Below are 15970 nucleotides of genomic sequence, written 5' to 3' on the forward strand. Positions count from 1 at the left end.
GACCACAACACGGGGATCTGGGGATTTCCGGATTTCCACCGGCAGACATCAGCAGGAATTCTAGGTGCAGAAGGAACACGGCCCCACATGGAATGTCTGGGGGGAGGGGCACAGAGAATAAGCAGTAAATCCAGACGAGCAGTGTAAGGAAGCGCTTGCTGTGGGAATAAAGACTTCACTCCAACACTGGACAAGCGTCCCACGTAGATCAGAGGGGGTGTCCAGGGAGGGCAGCGGCCCTGACCAGACGGGCGCCTCACGCCGTGATCAGGCACCAAAAAGAGCGCGCAGCTTCCGGTCCCAGAGAGGTGAGCGCGGTGAGGAAAATCACCGGCCAAGGCGACAGCAGAGAGGGTGCGGTCACAGAAGAAACAGAAGGACACACGTCTGCGCATGACGGCAGCTGATCCAGCAGAACAGAAGGGATCAGGGGATGTTTTAAAGCCGAACGTGTCCATAATTTCAGCAAAGGTACGAAGGGACGGAGCTGCGATACACGAAAGGAAGTGAGGAGGGCACACGACCGAGCAGCAGGAACACAGGCTGCTGGGACGGGACAACGCACACCGAGCCTCGTCTGCACCATGGGAACCCTGCAGCTGGCCCTGGTGTCCCGCCTGCGCCACCACCGGCTAGGGCCGCCCCGGTGTGCCCCGGCTCGGGAGCTGAGGCAGAGCCGTCTCTCGCCTGCATCCCTTTCCCTGAACGGCAAGGTCTTGCTTAAGGGATGACTGCCCTGCGCCTCTGCCCCAGGGACAGGACCCCAAATGCTGAAGCCATTAAAATGCCATGAAAAGATCGCTACACCAAAACATTTGAAAATCAGGCAATCTGAACAAAATCTTGGCGATCGAGACCTTATGAAAACTCAAGAAGAAATGGAAAGCATGCACTGTCCTGTGACTTAGGTAAGTAACTACTAAGTAGAAAACCCCCAAACCTCTTGGGCACAATGGGATTTATTTCTTACTCAGATGGAGTCTAGCCAAGGTCAAGGAGGGATCTCTTCCAAAAGAAGAGAAACAGGCCTGCTGGTTTGTGACATCGTCAGCAACGCCGCCAAGGGGAGGGCAGGCCCCCTGCCCCGTGGCCCAGTAGCTCTTCTCTGTCCCACTCAGAACGAGTCACACAGCCTCAAACCAGCTGGGGGGGGGGGGAGGTTGCTGGCCAACGGAGGGAGCAGGTGGGTGCTCAGGGGGAACAGGCTCTGCCACAACCTTTAACCATAAGTCACACCGAACCGACAGTCAAAGGTTTCCCACAAAGAAAACTCCAGGCACAACTGACTTCCTCAGCAAGTTCCACCAACCATTCAGAGAAGAGAGAATGACAACCTGTCCTAGATTCCCCGAGAGCCGGGAAAGATGCACAACCCAACTTTTCTCCTGGGGACAGTGTAGTGGCACAGATCCAGAGGACGATGGCCGCAGAAAGGAAAATCCCCAGGGAGACAGAACTAGTTACCGCTGTTGGGACCCACAGCTGCACGGCGCTCGCCATGACAGGCCAGTCTCGGACCTGACGGTAATTGTCCCGTACTTCTCCCAACGCCCCAGTACTGTGTCCTCACCCTACAAATGAGCAAGTGGAGACCCAGAGAACTAAAATAATGAAAAGTTAGACACGGAGTGGTGTACCCACCACATAAACTTCTATACAAAATACTAACCAAATCCAAAAGTAGGCTTGCAAGGGAAACTCAGCATTTCTACGTTGCGCTTAACCCATTCACGATGAAAACATGTCAGCAGGTTAGCAACAGGAGGGGCTGCTTTCACCTCCTAAAGGCCACCTACAGAAGCACTACAGGTCACACACCCTGAGAACGAGCACAGCAAAGTGCTGAAGACACGGACCCACAGACACTATCACGCTGCCAACGGGGCGGAGCACCAGCGTGACCCGCGGCGGCGGGAGCCCTCCGCAGTCACCTGCAGTGAAGGCAGGAGGGAGGTGACACATGAATGTAACAGGACGTAGAAAGTTAATAGGAAAGAACCAAGTGAAATTTGAGAACTAAAAACATTCCTAATTTCTGGAATTAGAAATCCACTAGATTTACAGGTCTAAATGGAGCTTAGGGCAGTAGAGACGACCCAAATTGAAGCCAGGAACCAAAGATGGGAAACAAGACCTGAGTCCGGGGATGCGTGAGGACTCCACAAGTGGTCTGGCTGAGTGTCACTGGGGTCCTGGAAGGGAGGCTGGGCCAAATAACAATTGTAGAGAAATGGTGGCCAAAACTTCTCCATATTTGGTGAAAATGAACTCACAGGTCTAAGAAGCTCAATGAAACTCAAACAAGAGAAACATAATTAACCTTAAAATAGATTAATACTAAAATCTTTTAAATAAATTTAAAGAAGATCTGATAATGACAGAAGCCCACCCCACACCAAACCACACCTGGTGTGCCGTATTTCCCTGCTGAGTTACAGAAACCGGCGCTGAAGGACACGGCCAGGACCAGACAGGGTGGGGGCCGAGGGGCCGTCTACCAAGGGACACGCGGGACCCCCGAGCCCCAGCAGCAGAGCCTGATGCACGCGTGGCCACCACCGAGCACGAACTTCTAGGCCTGCCCACTCTTCTTCCCACTATTTTAAAAAATTACTCTGTTTTACCAAAGAAAGCAAGTATTTATTTACACAAGACATGAAGCTTCCAAACTAAAAAGCTAATATTTTGCCCTGTTCTGCTCTAGTTTTCCGAAATGCACTGTAAGCAAGAGAGCAGCACAGGGCGGGGGAGGCCGACAGAGAGGCGGCTGTGCAGGACGTTCGTGCCGGCAAACAGCTGCTGATTCCCCGGCCTCGACGTGTCCCTTTTATTACGTCTTGGAACGTATTTGTTCCTGCTTACTTGGTGCCTAGCTTATTTTAGGAAAGGATTCAATGAGAAAAACTCAAGTTATAATTTATAAAAAGCCACTTTTTAAAACAATCTATTCGTTTATTAAACAAGGACTGTGTGTCACGCAGAATCACTTAGTCGTCAGACGCCATTCTCTTTTACATCAGGGAGAAAAATACGGTGTTTTCTTTATTTCCAAGTATTTTATGAAAAATGAAGAATGTTGATCTCAAAATATATCAGTGTTTCTTGTCTCAAAACATGTGAAGGGCTTAGATGATCTTTTGGGTACAATCAGCTGTGCTTCACGTGAGCAGCTGCTGGAGTCTGGGGAGTGACACCCCCGGTCGCCGGCCTCCGCAGAGGCCACACCACGCACGGCTGCGGGCGGACTCCCCCACAGACCGACCCGTCCTGACTTCGGACGTGTCAGAAAACCGAGCGATGGGCCCCGGATACGTCTCCACGCACAAGGTGACGGCGCGCAGGAGAGCCGGCCCTCGCCAGCAAGCACACGGGGTGCACCAGCGGCCCCGCTGTGCCGGGCGGGGCAGGGCGCGCGCAGTGCCGGGGCTAGTGGCCGATGCGGCCGTGCGGGAACAGGGCCAGCGTCTTCTTGAGCTCCTGGTAGCTCCAGTGCAGCTGCTCCACCTCGACCTCATGCTGCGCCCGCACCCGGCTCAGCTCCTGCAGGAGGTGCTCATTGGTGCTGACCAGGGAGCTGGAGGAAAGCACGGGGGAGGGGACGACACCTGAGCCCCTCCCCAAGTCCGGCCCGCTGCCCCCACCCCACCCGCGGCCGGCAGCATACTCGCTCACCTGGCCAGGCACGGTCCGCGCTGTGGACACCCCCCTGCCTCCTCCTCTGGGCTCGTGCCCTCCGGCGAGGGGGGTGCCAGGTCTGACCCGCACCCCTGCCCCAGGGCCCCCGTGCCGCGTGGAGGAACAGAGCCCACGATGGGGGACCGCCCCGCCACTGCGGCCACGCCTGTCCGGGAGAAAACTGCCCGAGTCTGTCAAGTCAGCAAACAACGTTCTAACTCCAGAGACAGACCCTGGTCTGGCATATGTGTAGCTCCTGCCCCGTGTAAAGGGGCTACTCATTCAGCGTGTCACAGTGTGACTCAGTCTTGGGCTTGTGGTGCTTTCAGCCACTTCTACCGCGACAAGCACCTTGGGAAGGAAGCAGCACTGTACATACCCCCTCGGCCACCTGCAAACTGCCCTCGGCCCCGGTGAGCAGGGACGAGGGGCCGTCTTCCCACAGACGCTGACCCCCACGGACAGACGTCCTGTGGAGGCACCAAGAAACAGTCCCTGGCCCGCCGGCTCCGTCCACGGGGAGCCCAGCACAGCGCAGCTGGGGGCCGTCCGGTTCTAGGAGCGATTCTGCCCCGACTGCCCCCTCCCCGCAGCCGTGACGGCCACATTTCCCTTCTCTCTGCTGCGGCTCCACTCTTGGAAGCCCCTTCCCCTCTGTAACCTGGGCTGACTCCTTGAGAGCTCACGGCCTGGCTCCACCAATGGCCACCCTGCACTCAAGCCTGGGGGAGGCGTGGTGGCCTCAGCCGGAGGAGGGAGAGCCGGGGTGCGCCGGGCTCAGGCTCGCACCTGCGCGGAGTGCAGACGGCCTGTCCTCACCGCACCGCACCCAGCGGCACACCTGCTCCCCGAGCCAACCTCCACCCGCTTCCCAGCCCAGGACTCTCTGAATAAAAGCGGGGGGTCTGCCTTGACCACCCCCACACCAGCAGCCCCTTTCTTCTCCCCATGCAGCACACAGCCGGGGCTGGAGAGGGAGTCTCCATGTTCTGGGACCGACAGGAACCACTCTGGGCAGACCTGGACATCCGGGGATCTCCCCAAGCCTCCTGTGCCCCTCAGCTCTCCTGGCCACACTTCACGGTCACACCTCCCAGGATACTGCGGCAACAAGGGGACTCGCTTTTCCTTAAGAAGAGGAAGCTCAGGAAGTTCCCAGTCAAGGCAGAGACCCACGCGGCCTAGAACCCCACCCGCGCTGACACCCTGATACCCGCCGGGCTCCTCCGAGCCCCACCGCGCCCAGGGCCGGCCCTGCCTCCAGCCGCACCCCCCGTGTGGGCACCTGTGGCTCTCCTGCAGCATCTGCGTGAGCTCCTGGACCTTGTCGTAGTGCTCCAGATGCTGCTTCAGCTCCACGATCTCGCCGGACAGCCTCTTCACGCTGGTCTGGAGTCCTGGAAGAGAGAAGCCGGAACGTCACTGAGCGAGCTTCAGCCGCAGGCTCTGAAACCGACAACGGCTCAAGAGTTGAAGCCGGATCAAGGGTGCGAGAAAAACGGTGCCGTTTGGCAAAGGTCTGTTCGTGTGAGCCGCTCGAAGACAACCGTGGGCCTCTGCCCTCCAGATCCCTGGGGAACCAAGTGTCCTATGGGGGGCACAGAGTAGGGGCAGACGTGCGTCTGGTGCCAGCCGGAGACCCCCACTCCGGGACCGCTCCCACAGGAAAGGGCCGGCCCCTCTCTTCACCAGGCAGCGGGCTCCGCCCGAGGGGAGGGCCTGCAGCTTTGGGGACAAGCAACACGCGGCCCGCAGTGGCCCCATGTCTGTGACGTGTACTCCGGTCCCACGTGTGTCAGTGACACCGCGTGTCTGAATTCCAACCACATGACTTCTGTCTCTTGAGTTTCCAGCTCAACAGGGAAAGAAATCTATTCTTTATTGGCTGTGAAATCCCAAACCAGGATCCAAATAAATCCGCAGGAAACGACACGAGAGTCCAGGAGAGCCGGAGCGGGAGGTGCAGGCGGAGGAACAGCAAGGAGACTGGCAGCAGGCTCCCAAGGCAGAGCCCAGGGGCCCTAAAAGCACTGGGACGAGGCCACCGTCCTCTAGCACAGGGCTGCGGGATTCTGGGGGACGGCAGTGATGGCGTGGTTTCGGCATCCCCCAGTGCCCCCCGCCCCCAGTCCAACACAAGAGCGACTAGATGACAGAACCAGAGCCACGTAGGCCACGTTCCTGCCCCTGGGGCGAGGCAGCCTGAAGACCGAGGCAGGAGACTGCCGCCAGCCTGGCGTGGCGGCCGCATCTGTGGGAGGGGAGGGGCGGTCAGCAATGGGGCAGCCACGAAGGGTCCCCCTTTTTTAGAAGAAGCCCCTGCTGGGCAACCAGGGACCCGTGGCCGACACGAAAGGGGCTCGGCCTCCTCCAAGAGGTCACACCAGGGGCTCCCTGCCACCCAGACCCCTTGAGGCTGACCCGTCCAGTGCCCCCAGGAGAGGCTTGTGCTGCAGAGGACAGGCTGGTGAGGGGCCCGGCTCGGGCAGGTCGGGTCGCCAGAAAGAAGCGGGCGGTGGGACAGGGCCTGGGCGCGGGTCGCAGCCCCGCCTGAGCCGCTCCTGGAAGCGTGGAGGGCGAGTCGTGCCAGCGGGCCAGCCGCAGAGGGCAGACCCCGCACAGAGCGGCTGTGCTCGCAGCGCAGAAGCCACACCCGGACGCCGACACCAGGGAAGGCGGCTTCAGAACGAGCTGAAGAGCGAGTCCGCGCCGCGAGGGCCGGAGAGGAGCAGAGCTGCCAGGCCTGGGCTGTCGGCCAAGCGAGGGGGAGCCCGGGAGCCACAGAGCAGCGAGAAGGGAGAAGCGTCTGCTTGAAAGTTAGAGCAAAGGCGACACAAAATCCGGTGCCCAACCCAACCCTGGAGGGCGCGACAGGAGCACGGAACCGGACGTGTCGCCAAGACGACCAGCGCGGGCCACGGTCCGGTTCGCGGCTGCGCCCGCGTGACCGAGCCCAGCGGGACGCCTGGCGAGACCTGCCCTGAGGCCCTTCATGAGCAGTTCTCGGACCCTGGGAGGTAAGAACCAGACACCACTCAGCGGCCGGTCCTCAGGGAAGAGAAAGCGTCCGAGGGACCGTGCGGTCCTCAGCCAGACGGGCTCGCAGAAGACGCGCAGCACCAGCTCCTCGCTCCACACCCCGCGTCGGGACCTCCGCGCGCTCCTGAGCGGGAGAAACGTCGGAACACAAGTGAAGACCGTGGAGCGGAAGTGGCGTGGGCCTGGCGGGCGCAGAGGCCGCAGAGAACCACTGCCGCGCTCCGGAGGGCCAGGCGGCAGAGGTGTGGCCCTCAGTACCCTGAGCGGCAGGCGGGGGCCCCCACGTCCGCCGCACCACCGCCCCCATGGCCCATCCCGCAGGCTCGGGGGAGCCCCTGCTCGGGGCCTGCGGGAGCGGCTCTCAGGAGCCAGAGGGTCTCGCCGCACTTCCCAGCACCTGCTGGACGTGAGTTCTGAGTCGTGCAGCTGCGACTGCAGTCCATCAGCAAGGGTCTGGACGCTCACCTTCCACCAGATAACCCAGCGAGGGAACTACAGACTCACCAGTGATCTGCACGTTTAACGTAGTTGCGGCGTCTGTGTTTTTTGCTTCTTTTTTCAGGCTGAACAGAAGAGCCTTCAAGCTGCTATTCTCCTCCAGAGATCTGTCTAAACGCTGTCTCAAGTCGTCCTAAGGACACAGAACAGCCCACTTGAAACGGAGGAGTCAGATTCAGTGAAACGCACACACAAAATCAAGGGAAACCTTTTGAGACCCCCAGACATCCATTTGCCTCTCCGTATCATAACCGAGGAACCACAATGTGAGCAACAGAAATCAGCGGCCCCCGGCTGAGCAGCACCGTCGCTCAGAGGGGACACAGGTCCCACAGGGGCACGCTGTGTGCCCAGCTTCTCTGGTGAGGGGGACGTGCTGCTGGAACCCGGGCTCCTCTAGGAAGGTCCTGGGGCCACCACAGCCCGGCTCCCCGTCCGGGCTCAAGGAGCAGGAGCAAGAGCCCGGCAGCACACCAGCCCTGCACGGTCCCACTAGGCTCACTTCTTGGGCAAAAGCACAGGCAGATCCCAGGGCTCTGTGCTCCCCAAGGCAGGCACCTCCCCGCAGGAGCCCCGTTCTGCTCTTGTCCTCAGCACGCAAGCCCATGGGATCCTACCTGCCGTCCTCAGCACAGGCGGGAGCTGCCGACAGTGGCCACCTTTCCCACCCTCGGAGGTGGTGGCGATGCCCAGCACGCCACGGAGACTAAGGGGAGGGAAGGTCACGGAGACCACTGTGAGAGCTGGTGGGACACAGGCCCCCAAAGCCACCTGCTGCCCAGAGCAGGGGGCGTCTCCACTTGCCCAGAAACCAGCAGGCGTACCCCACTAGGGGAGCGAGCGTCTCAGTCTCAGGTGACTGGGGCCCTTGTTTTCAGGAAACTGTGATGCTCTTTCTCCCTGCTGAGAGCCCACCCCGGGCACCGGCCCCTCTGTGTGCACACACACTCTGCCCGGCCAGCTGAGTCTCGTGGCCGGTCTCCCCAGAACGGGCTGAGTTCCTAGAGGGCAGGGGCTGGGGCCTGGGCCCAATGAAGGTCTCCGCAGAGGCTGGGCAGGAGCACGGACCCATCACACTCCAGCATGCACCGCGCCACTGCCAGGAGCCATGCCAGGAAGGCTCAGGAGCAAGGCCTCCGCTAAGGCCGGTCCCCTGGACATCAGGACCTGAGGAGACGCGACCGCAGAACCTGCGTCTTCACAGCAGGGAGGAAAGCAAGGTCGGCAACGGGCCCTTCAGAAGCCGTGAGGAGCAGCTCCCGACGGCGTCCCTGGGGCAGCTCTCAGACGGGCACGGAACAGGGCTCTGGGGCAGCCCAGGGGTTCAGGGTCCCCGTCGGAGGCAAGGAGCCGCGTCCTCCATGTCACACTGCACCACCCGGAGCAGACACCTGGGGCCTGTCTGCCCGGATTCCGCCGGTCTCAAACTCAGCCCCGTAAGGGAAACGGGGGGTAACCCACCCATCTGTGCCAAACCCCAAAGCCGTGTTTTGTTTTCACGGTTAACAGGCCATGCTGTGTCCCACGGGTCAGTACTGCCCACGAAAACGACGTTCTGCACAGCGATTCCGGGACAAGCTCACGGGACTCCGGTCCGTTCTACACGCGCTCACCCCTCGGGTGCGTGCCGGCCCGTCTACACACCAGGTGAGGCCGCCGAGATCACTGTTTTTACTCTTCATCTTTTTCTGAAAAAGCAAAGCTTTGTGGGGGATCTCTGAGATGGCCGTTGTCCTAAAACACAGACCGCCTCAGCCGGGCCGGAGGACGGCAGCAACCCTGCGGCTGGTCTCTCTCCTGCCTTCCGCGGACACGGCTGTCGCAGAGGCTGGGGCGGGCGGCTCCGAGAGGGCCCGAGGGTGCTCCCCTGACGTGGGTGGGCCCACCAGACCCTAACCGTCACAGCACGCACCAGCCATGACCCGTCCCTCTCGGGCTCTGGCCGGCGGCCGGAAGAGAGGCCCCGTGCGCAGAGCCAAGGCTGCCTGCGTGTGAGCCTCGGGGGTCGCCTGCCTACGTCGAGCCTCCAAAGGGGCCCGCCGCCCCCTCGGCCCCGGGACGGCTAGAGCCTGAGTCACACGCCCGGCCTGGCAGCGCTGGGACTCCCGACCACACGAGCGGCGGGTAGTACGTGCTGCTGCCGAGGGGCCGCACTCCGGGGTCACCAGCCGGGCAGCGACCCACACGCCCGGAGGCTCCGCGGACGCTCAGACGCTCAGACCCGGCTGGCGGGGACGTCCAGCCCACAGGACACAACCGGCCAGAACTGACAGTTTAAAGGAGGAGCCCACCAAACAGATCGCACACACGAGACCTCAGCCACGACGGTCGGCGAGGCAGATGGGGCTTTCTCTGGCGCGAGGCCCAACAGACCGCGAAACAAAAGCTGCCGGGGATGCGCGGGCACCGGCCGCGTCCACACGGGTGGGCGGGTGACCGACCCTTTGCGTGCGCAGCAAGCGGTTCTCCCGGTGAGGCCAGCACCGCGAAGCTACCGTCTCAGCAAACTGGCAGACCCGCTCCGGCACGGGCAGCTACGGCCCTGGACGGTCAGGCCCCCGCGGCCAGGGCGCAGCCCCTCCCCTACACCTCCCCGCCCGCAGGCCTCCGCTTCAGGTGGGGGACACCTTCCTCTGCTGGGCACAAGCTCCCCGGACGGACCCTCACCTGTTAAAGCATCGTTGCGTTTCCTGCCTGTACTTTTGGTGTCAAATTCAAAAAATCATCGCCAAGACCCTATCAAGGAGCCTTTGTGGAGTGAGTTTTTTTTTTTTCCTAGAAATTCTATACTTTCAAGTCTTACATTTAAATCTTTAATCCATTCTGAGTTGACGTCTGTGGATGGTGCTAAGGGCCCCGTCTCCCCAGCACCACTTACTGAAGAAACTGTCCTCTCCCCGTTGTGTATTCTTGGTACCCAGAGATCTACGGGGTGATTTCTGGGTCTCCATTTGGTTCCATCCATCTACCTGTCTGTTTTGATGCCAGTACCATGCTGCTTCAATTACCAGAGCTTCCTTCATAATAGAATTTGAAATGAGGGAGTTTGAGATCTCCAACTTTGTTTTTTTTTTTTTTTTACAGACCGCTTTGGCCACTGGAGACCTTTCACAAAAATAGAAAAAGGAGAATGCAAATTTTAAGAAAAATAGTTATTTAAATTTTACATTTCTTTTTAATTTCTGCAAAAAATGCCACTGGAATCTTTATGGGGACTGTACGGAGTCTGTAGATTACCTACAGTAGTGTGGATTTTCGAACACTATTAACTTTTCAATCTATGAACATGGATGTTCTTCCATTTGTGTCATTGACATCTTGCATGCGCGTCTTACAGCCTCAGCGTTAGAATCTTTAACCTCCTTGGTTAAATATATTCCTAAGTACTTTATTCTTTTTGATGCTATCATAAATAGGGTTGTTTTCTTTTCAGATAAATTGTTGGCATAAAGAAACAACTGATCTCTATGATGTGTCCTGTAACGTCACTACATTTATTAGTTCTAAGGCATTTTTGTGGTTGTTGTCGTGAGGCTTTAAGATTTTTTAATACAGATTTTTTATATGAGCCTGCGTGGCTCAGCAGGTTAAGGCTCTGCCTTTGGCTCAGGTCATGATCTCAGGGTCCTGGGATCGAGCCCCACGTCAGGCTCCCTGATTCCCTGTCTCTGCCTACTTATGATCTCTGTCAAATAAATAAAATCTTCAAAATTAAAGAGACATTTTTATACAGGCAATGCTGTCCTCCGCAAACAGACGGCCTTCCTTCTTCCTCTCCCGCATGCTCTTGCTACCACCGCCAGGGCTGGGCTGAGCAGGCCCCACAGGAGTGCGTGTGTGCGTCCAGGGGTGGCTCTCAGCTCAGAAAGCAAGGTCTGGTTTTCCCCGCCGATCACAGGATAGCTGTGGCCTTTAGGGTGTTGAGGAAACCTTATCTACCTATTTTCTTGAAACTCTTTACGATAGATGGAATGATGAGCTTTGTCGAATGCTTTTCCCCATCTATTGAGACGCCTGTATAGTTCTGCTCCTTCCCTCTGTTTATGTGGTGCATTAAAGAGCATTTTGAACCCTCCTTGCGCTCCAGGAGGAAATCCCACTGGGTAGCAGGATATACTTTTTTTGATGTGTTCTTGAATTTGATTTCGTACTACTTTATTGTGGAACATATTAAACTATGTTCATCAGAGATATTAGCCTCTATTTCTTGTGGGGTTTCTCCTTTTTTGCTTTCAGGGTGATGCTGGCTTCGTAAATGGACATGGAAGTGTTCCCTCTACTTTTGTCTTCGGGAAGCGTTTATGAAAGAGTATTCATTTTTCCTGAAATATGCAGAAGCATTATGTTGTGAAGCCATTTGGTTCTGGGCTCTTCTTTTTTGGGAGGTTTTTTTATTATTGCTCAATTTCCTTTCTTGTTATTGGTCTGTTCAGACTTTCTTTCTTCTTCTTTGGGGGGTGGGTAGTGGTGCACACACAGGAGCAATGGAAGAGGCCGAGGGACAGAGAGAATCCCAAATGGAGCCCAACATGGGGCTTGACCTCATGACCCTGAGATCATGACCTGAGCCAGAATCAAGAGTCCGACTCTTAACCAACTGAGCCACCCGGGTGCACCCTTCATTTCCTTGATGTGGTCTTGGCAGGATGTGGGTCTCTAGGAATTCACCCATTTTCCCAGGCGGTCAGTGTGCTGCTCCCTTTACAGGCACTCGAAACAGTCCCTTATGACCCTTTCGACTTCTGAGGCGTCCACTGTGATGGCTTCTCTCTCATCCGTGACTTTAAGTCTTTTTTTTCTTAGTCTAGCTAAGGGCTTGTGCATTTTGTGTATTTTTCTCCCCCATTATTTTTCTAATTCTCTTTGATTTATCTCTGCTCTGATGTTTACAATTTCCTTCCTACCTCCTGCTAACTTTGGGGTTTAGTTCGCTTTTCTTTTTCCAGTTCCTGGAGGCATAAAATTAAGTTGTCCGAGATCTTTCCGTCGTTTTAACACAGGCATTGAGACGTGATGGTCTTATCAGGAGGTCGGGAAGGACAAGCACAGCCCGGCCCAGGGGGAGGCTTGGCTCTGCGGGCGCTGGCAGCCCTTGGGCGCCACCTGGTGGAGGAAGTCCCTGGGCTCCAACAGCACATCACGGGCCTGTGCGAGCTGGTGCAGGCAGGCCCGCGGCGGGGACCCCAGGATCACCCAGCTAACTGGAACCTTTCTCACCAGTGGGCTAGGCAGCCGGGGCCAGTGAGCACCGGGGCCACAAAATCTCTACCTCAAGCCCCGCTTCATCTGTGCTCTCACCCCGACCCGACTCGGCCTCTCACACAGGAGAGGCGGGGCTAGGACAAGCAGGTCGCTGTGATCTTCACACCCCTGTAGTGCAGGGTTTGGGAGGCAGCAGGAGGCAGTGCCCGGGGGCAGGGGGCGGGGAGCCCTGCTGCTACGGCTTGGTGGCAGCTAAGGGGAAGCGTCCCCCCCAACCTTTTAAAAAGATTTTATTTATTTGACAGAGATCATAAGCAGGCAGAGAGGGGGGGAAGCAGGCTCCCTGCTGAGCAGAGAGCCTGATGCGGGGCTCAATCCCAGGACCCTGAGATCATGACCTGAGCTGAAGGCAGAGGCTCAACCTGCTGATACACCCAGGCGTCCCGGAAGTGTTCCTCTTATCCGTGGTGTCGAAACAGTGCTCCTACCCTACACACGCACGGAAGGAAGTAACACGAAGGCGCGCTTCCTTACCATCTGCTTCCGCGCCTCGCTGAGGTCCGACACCAGCTCGCCCATCTTCGCGCGGTACCGCTGCTGCTCAGCAAGGCGCTTCTGCAGAGACTTATTCTCCAGCTTAAGGAAGCTCATTTCTTCACTCACACTTGTTGAACTATCCTGAGTTGTTGCAAATGCTTGCACCGAGGACAAAATATGTCTTGCCTGAGCTAGGAGTAAAAACCAAATGTTGGACGGTGTTTATGTTGAAAGGACAAAGCATAAACGAGATCCGTTCATACATCTCGAACGACACAGACTACATGCCTTGGAAACACTGACCAGCAAGGAGCCTGACAAAGGCACACGCGTCCCACTGACAGCACCTTGCTCAGGCCTCTGTATGTCCACTCGTCCAGTCACGGACGGGAGGTGGAGAGACAGTTTTATTTGACAGCAAAGGTGTCCCTGAAGAGAAGGCCACGACTGGACCATTTGGCTGGATGACCTAGTGGCCGGCTGTGCTCTCTTCTACTGCACCGCCTGCTGCTGGCCTGGACCCCAAACCCAGTCTGGCAGCTGCACGACCGGGAGAAAGGGTGCGGTTTACGGGACGAGGAGCCGCGGGCTCCAGCTCCTCGGGGAGTCCTGACCGCAGGAGGAGAAGCTAAAGGGCCATGACAGCTCAGCTCCGGGCAGGGCCCACAGTCTACAGACAGGAAGGACCTGTCGGCAAGCTCCTGCTCCCTCTGGGACGCTGAAGGCCAAACCCTGGGCTGTGGGAGAAAGAGACAACTGCCACCCCAGGGTGCGGCATCTCACACTCCGGACGAAGGGTGTGTAGTGTGCTCCTGCACCCGACACCGGCAGAAGCAAAGCCAAGTCCTCTCTGGGAAGGGACCATCCCCGTGCCTCATTCCCAGTGAAAACTCAGCAAACCAGGGCCCTGCACACAATCACATGTTCAGAGGGTGCGAAAGAAATAGCGGTAGCTTTTTGATCCTTCTAAACCTTTCCATAAAACAGAACAAGGGTCAAACATCTGTGAACAGCATCTCCAACAAAACCAGGTGACCAGGCATCTCGGTAAACCCCAGGGTGCCAGCAGGTGGGAAAACCCAACAGCCAGAGGCCTGCACGACACCCCTCATGTCCCGCACCCCACGGAAGCCACCAGTTGCTTTTGTGGGAGGCTGTCCAGATGCTCCGTGCAGTGCAGTGGGGACAGTGACGGCCAGTGGGGAGGAGCGAACAAAGTGTGGGCCCCAGACAGAAGTCAGCAGAAGGCCAGCACGTGCAAATGGAATGCTGCCCGGAGGGGCCCCGAGTGCGGGTCTGCGTGGACCATCCTTCACGACTCACCCTGGAACACCTCATTGTCATGCAGGGACTTGCAGCCGCTCCAGTACCTGTCCACCAGGTCAAGGAGCGCCTCCAGAAGTGCCACCTCCAGCGCAGCCTTCTTCCCGGGCGGCACAGCAGAGTACAGTCTGGGGACCACCTGCAATGGAGAGAGAGCCGTGACGCTGAGACCAGGAGCTACTGCCTGACGCAAAGCCCCTGACCCAGGCCCGCCGGGTGCCCTCCACGCCTCACGCGGACACCCGCATCCCACAGACAGGTGGGGCACAGGGCCATCCAGGCCACAGGCTGCAGAGGTGGCACAAGGATGTGCATCTCCGGTGACGTCCCTGCTCCCGGAAGAACTAAAGGGTGCATGAGAAGGAGTCGTACCGAGATGATCGTCATGAAATCCACACCACGGTTTAAGCTCTAAGGCTGTGACAGCTCCCACAGTGGCCTGCTCTGGGCCCTCTCGAAACACTCCACAGGGACCCCTGGAGGCTGGAGACCCATCAGAGCCAGTCTCAGCCTCAACAGCCACGGGCACCTGGAAAGCCCTGAATGTAATGATGTCACACGCTGGCCCAGATAGTGGTCGGGCCAGGACGATGTGGGCAGAAGGGCTGCCAGGAGAGACCATCACAGCTCCATCCAGGCCCACCCACCAGGGCTATGTCAGCGTGCACTTCATCTCTCGCTGGCCCCAATTCCCAGCACTTCGTGCCTCTGTCTCCAACAAACCCGGGGACAACGGCAACCGAGTCAGCGCCCACGTGGCTCTGGGTCACTGAGAGGCTGGAAGGACTCTCCGTCCTTACGCAGGATGAGGCCTTTGGAAAACCACAGGATGCACGTGCAGGACACCGCCACACCAGGAGCCTTGATGGCGCCCTGGCCCAGAGGACGGACTCTGCCTCTGAGACAAGCACAGAACAATCGCCCCTTGCCTGTGCCTACACTCTCGCCTCAAAGTGCCGAGGGCAGCGGGAGGGGCCATGGAGCCCGGAAGCACACCTCCCACAGACCACGACGGCGCAGTGCGGCGGGGAAACCAGTGCACAAGCTTCTCCGGCTGGGGCGGGCGAGGGCAGGGGTGGGCGGGAGCACAGAAGGGCTGCAGCAGCCGGGGCCGGCGAGGGCAGGGGTGGGCGGGAGCACAGAAGGGCTGCAGCAGCCCCGCCTCGCCACCTCGTCCTGGGCGGCTCTCTCACTCACCTCTCCGGTGCCGCTCCTGCCGCAAGGCTCCTCGTCCTCAGGCTCCGACACCTCTGAGCGAGACAAGGTCCTTTCGCTCCGGCCCTCCGAGCCACTCTGCCTGCTCAGAGTCTCCTCGGGGCTCGACGACACGGTCGGCCTCTCCAGGCGTCTCAGACCCTCCTGGTCTGCGGGAGCCTGGGATCTCCGGCCAGGCGTTCTTCGCTTTCTGTGCTTCTCAGGAGCGGGCCGTGGATTCAACACCTTTTGTGCTGACAAACTTGACTTCTGAGAAAGGCTCGAGGCCTCAATGTCTGTGGAAACCGTAAGGGAGGCAGAACGCAGCCCTCAGCAGACCGAGTTCTCTGGCCGCAGCGACCAGTGCCTGCACTGAAAAAGGTGATCGTGCGTGCGTGTGTGCCCGGGTGCACGCGTGCATACATGCACACGCACACGCACAACCCACCCGAAAGTACCTTAACACGCACAACAAAAAAGGGAGGAAAAATCTAGCATTTGA

The 15970-nt window shown here is 58.4% G+C and overlaps 1 protein-coding gene across 3 annotated transcripts in view; it reads right to left on the bottom strand.

Moving 5' to 3' along the window:
* Positions 1-2812: 2812 nt before the first annotated feature.
* CEP72 (centrosomal protein 72) overlaps positions 2813-15970 on the bottom strand; it is a 30395-nt gene continuing 17237 nt past the window's right edge. For 2 of the 3 annotated variants that reach the window (XM_044234392.1, XM_044234383.1), the window contains exons 7-12: positions 15472-15764; positions 14275-14413; positions 12949-13142; positions 7219-7345; positions 4961-5072; positions 2813-3574 (exon numbers count right to left, since the gene is read on the bottom strand). In XM_044234392.1, coding sequence (XP_044090327.1) covers positions 3427-3574; positions 4961-5072; positions 7219-7345; positions 12949-13142; positions 14275-14413; positions 15472-15764 — 1013 coding nt within the window. In that variant the 3' untranslated portion in view covers positions 2813-3426. Of the gene's footprint in view, positions 3575-3672; positions 4804-4960; positions 5073-7218; positions 7346-12948; positions 13143-14274; positions 14414-15471; positions 15765-15970 lie in introns of all 3 variants that reach the window. The other variant, XR_006382405.1, reaches the window with a different exon arrangement.

Source organism: Neovison vison, chromosome 1 (assembly GCF_020171115.1).
Source record: "Neovison vison isolate M4711 chromosome 1, ASM_NN_V1, whole genome shotgun sequence".
NCBI classification, from domain to species: domain Eukaryota; kingdom Metazoa; phylum Chordata; class Mammalia; order Carnivora; family Mustelidae; genus Neogale; species Neogale vison.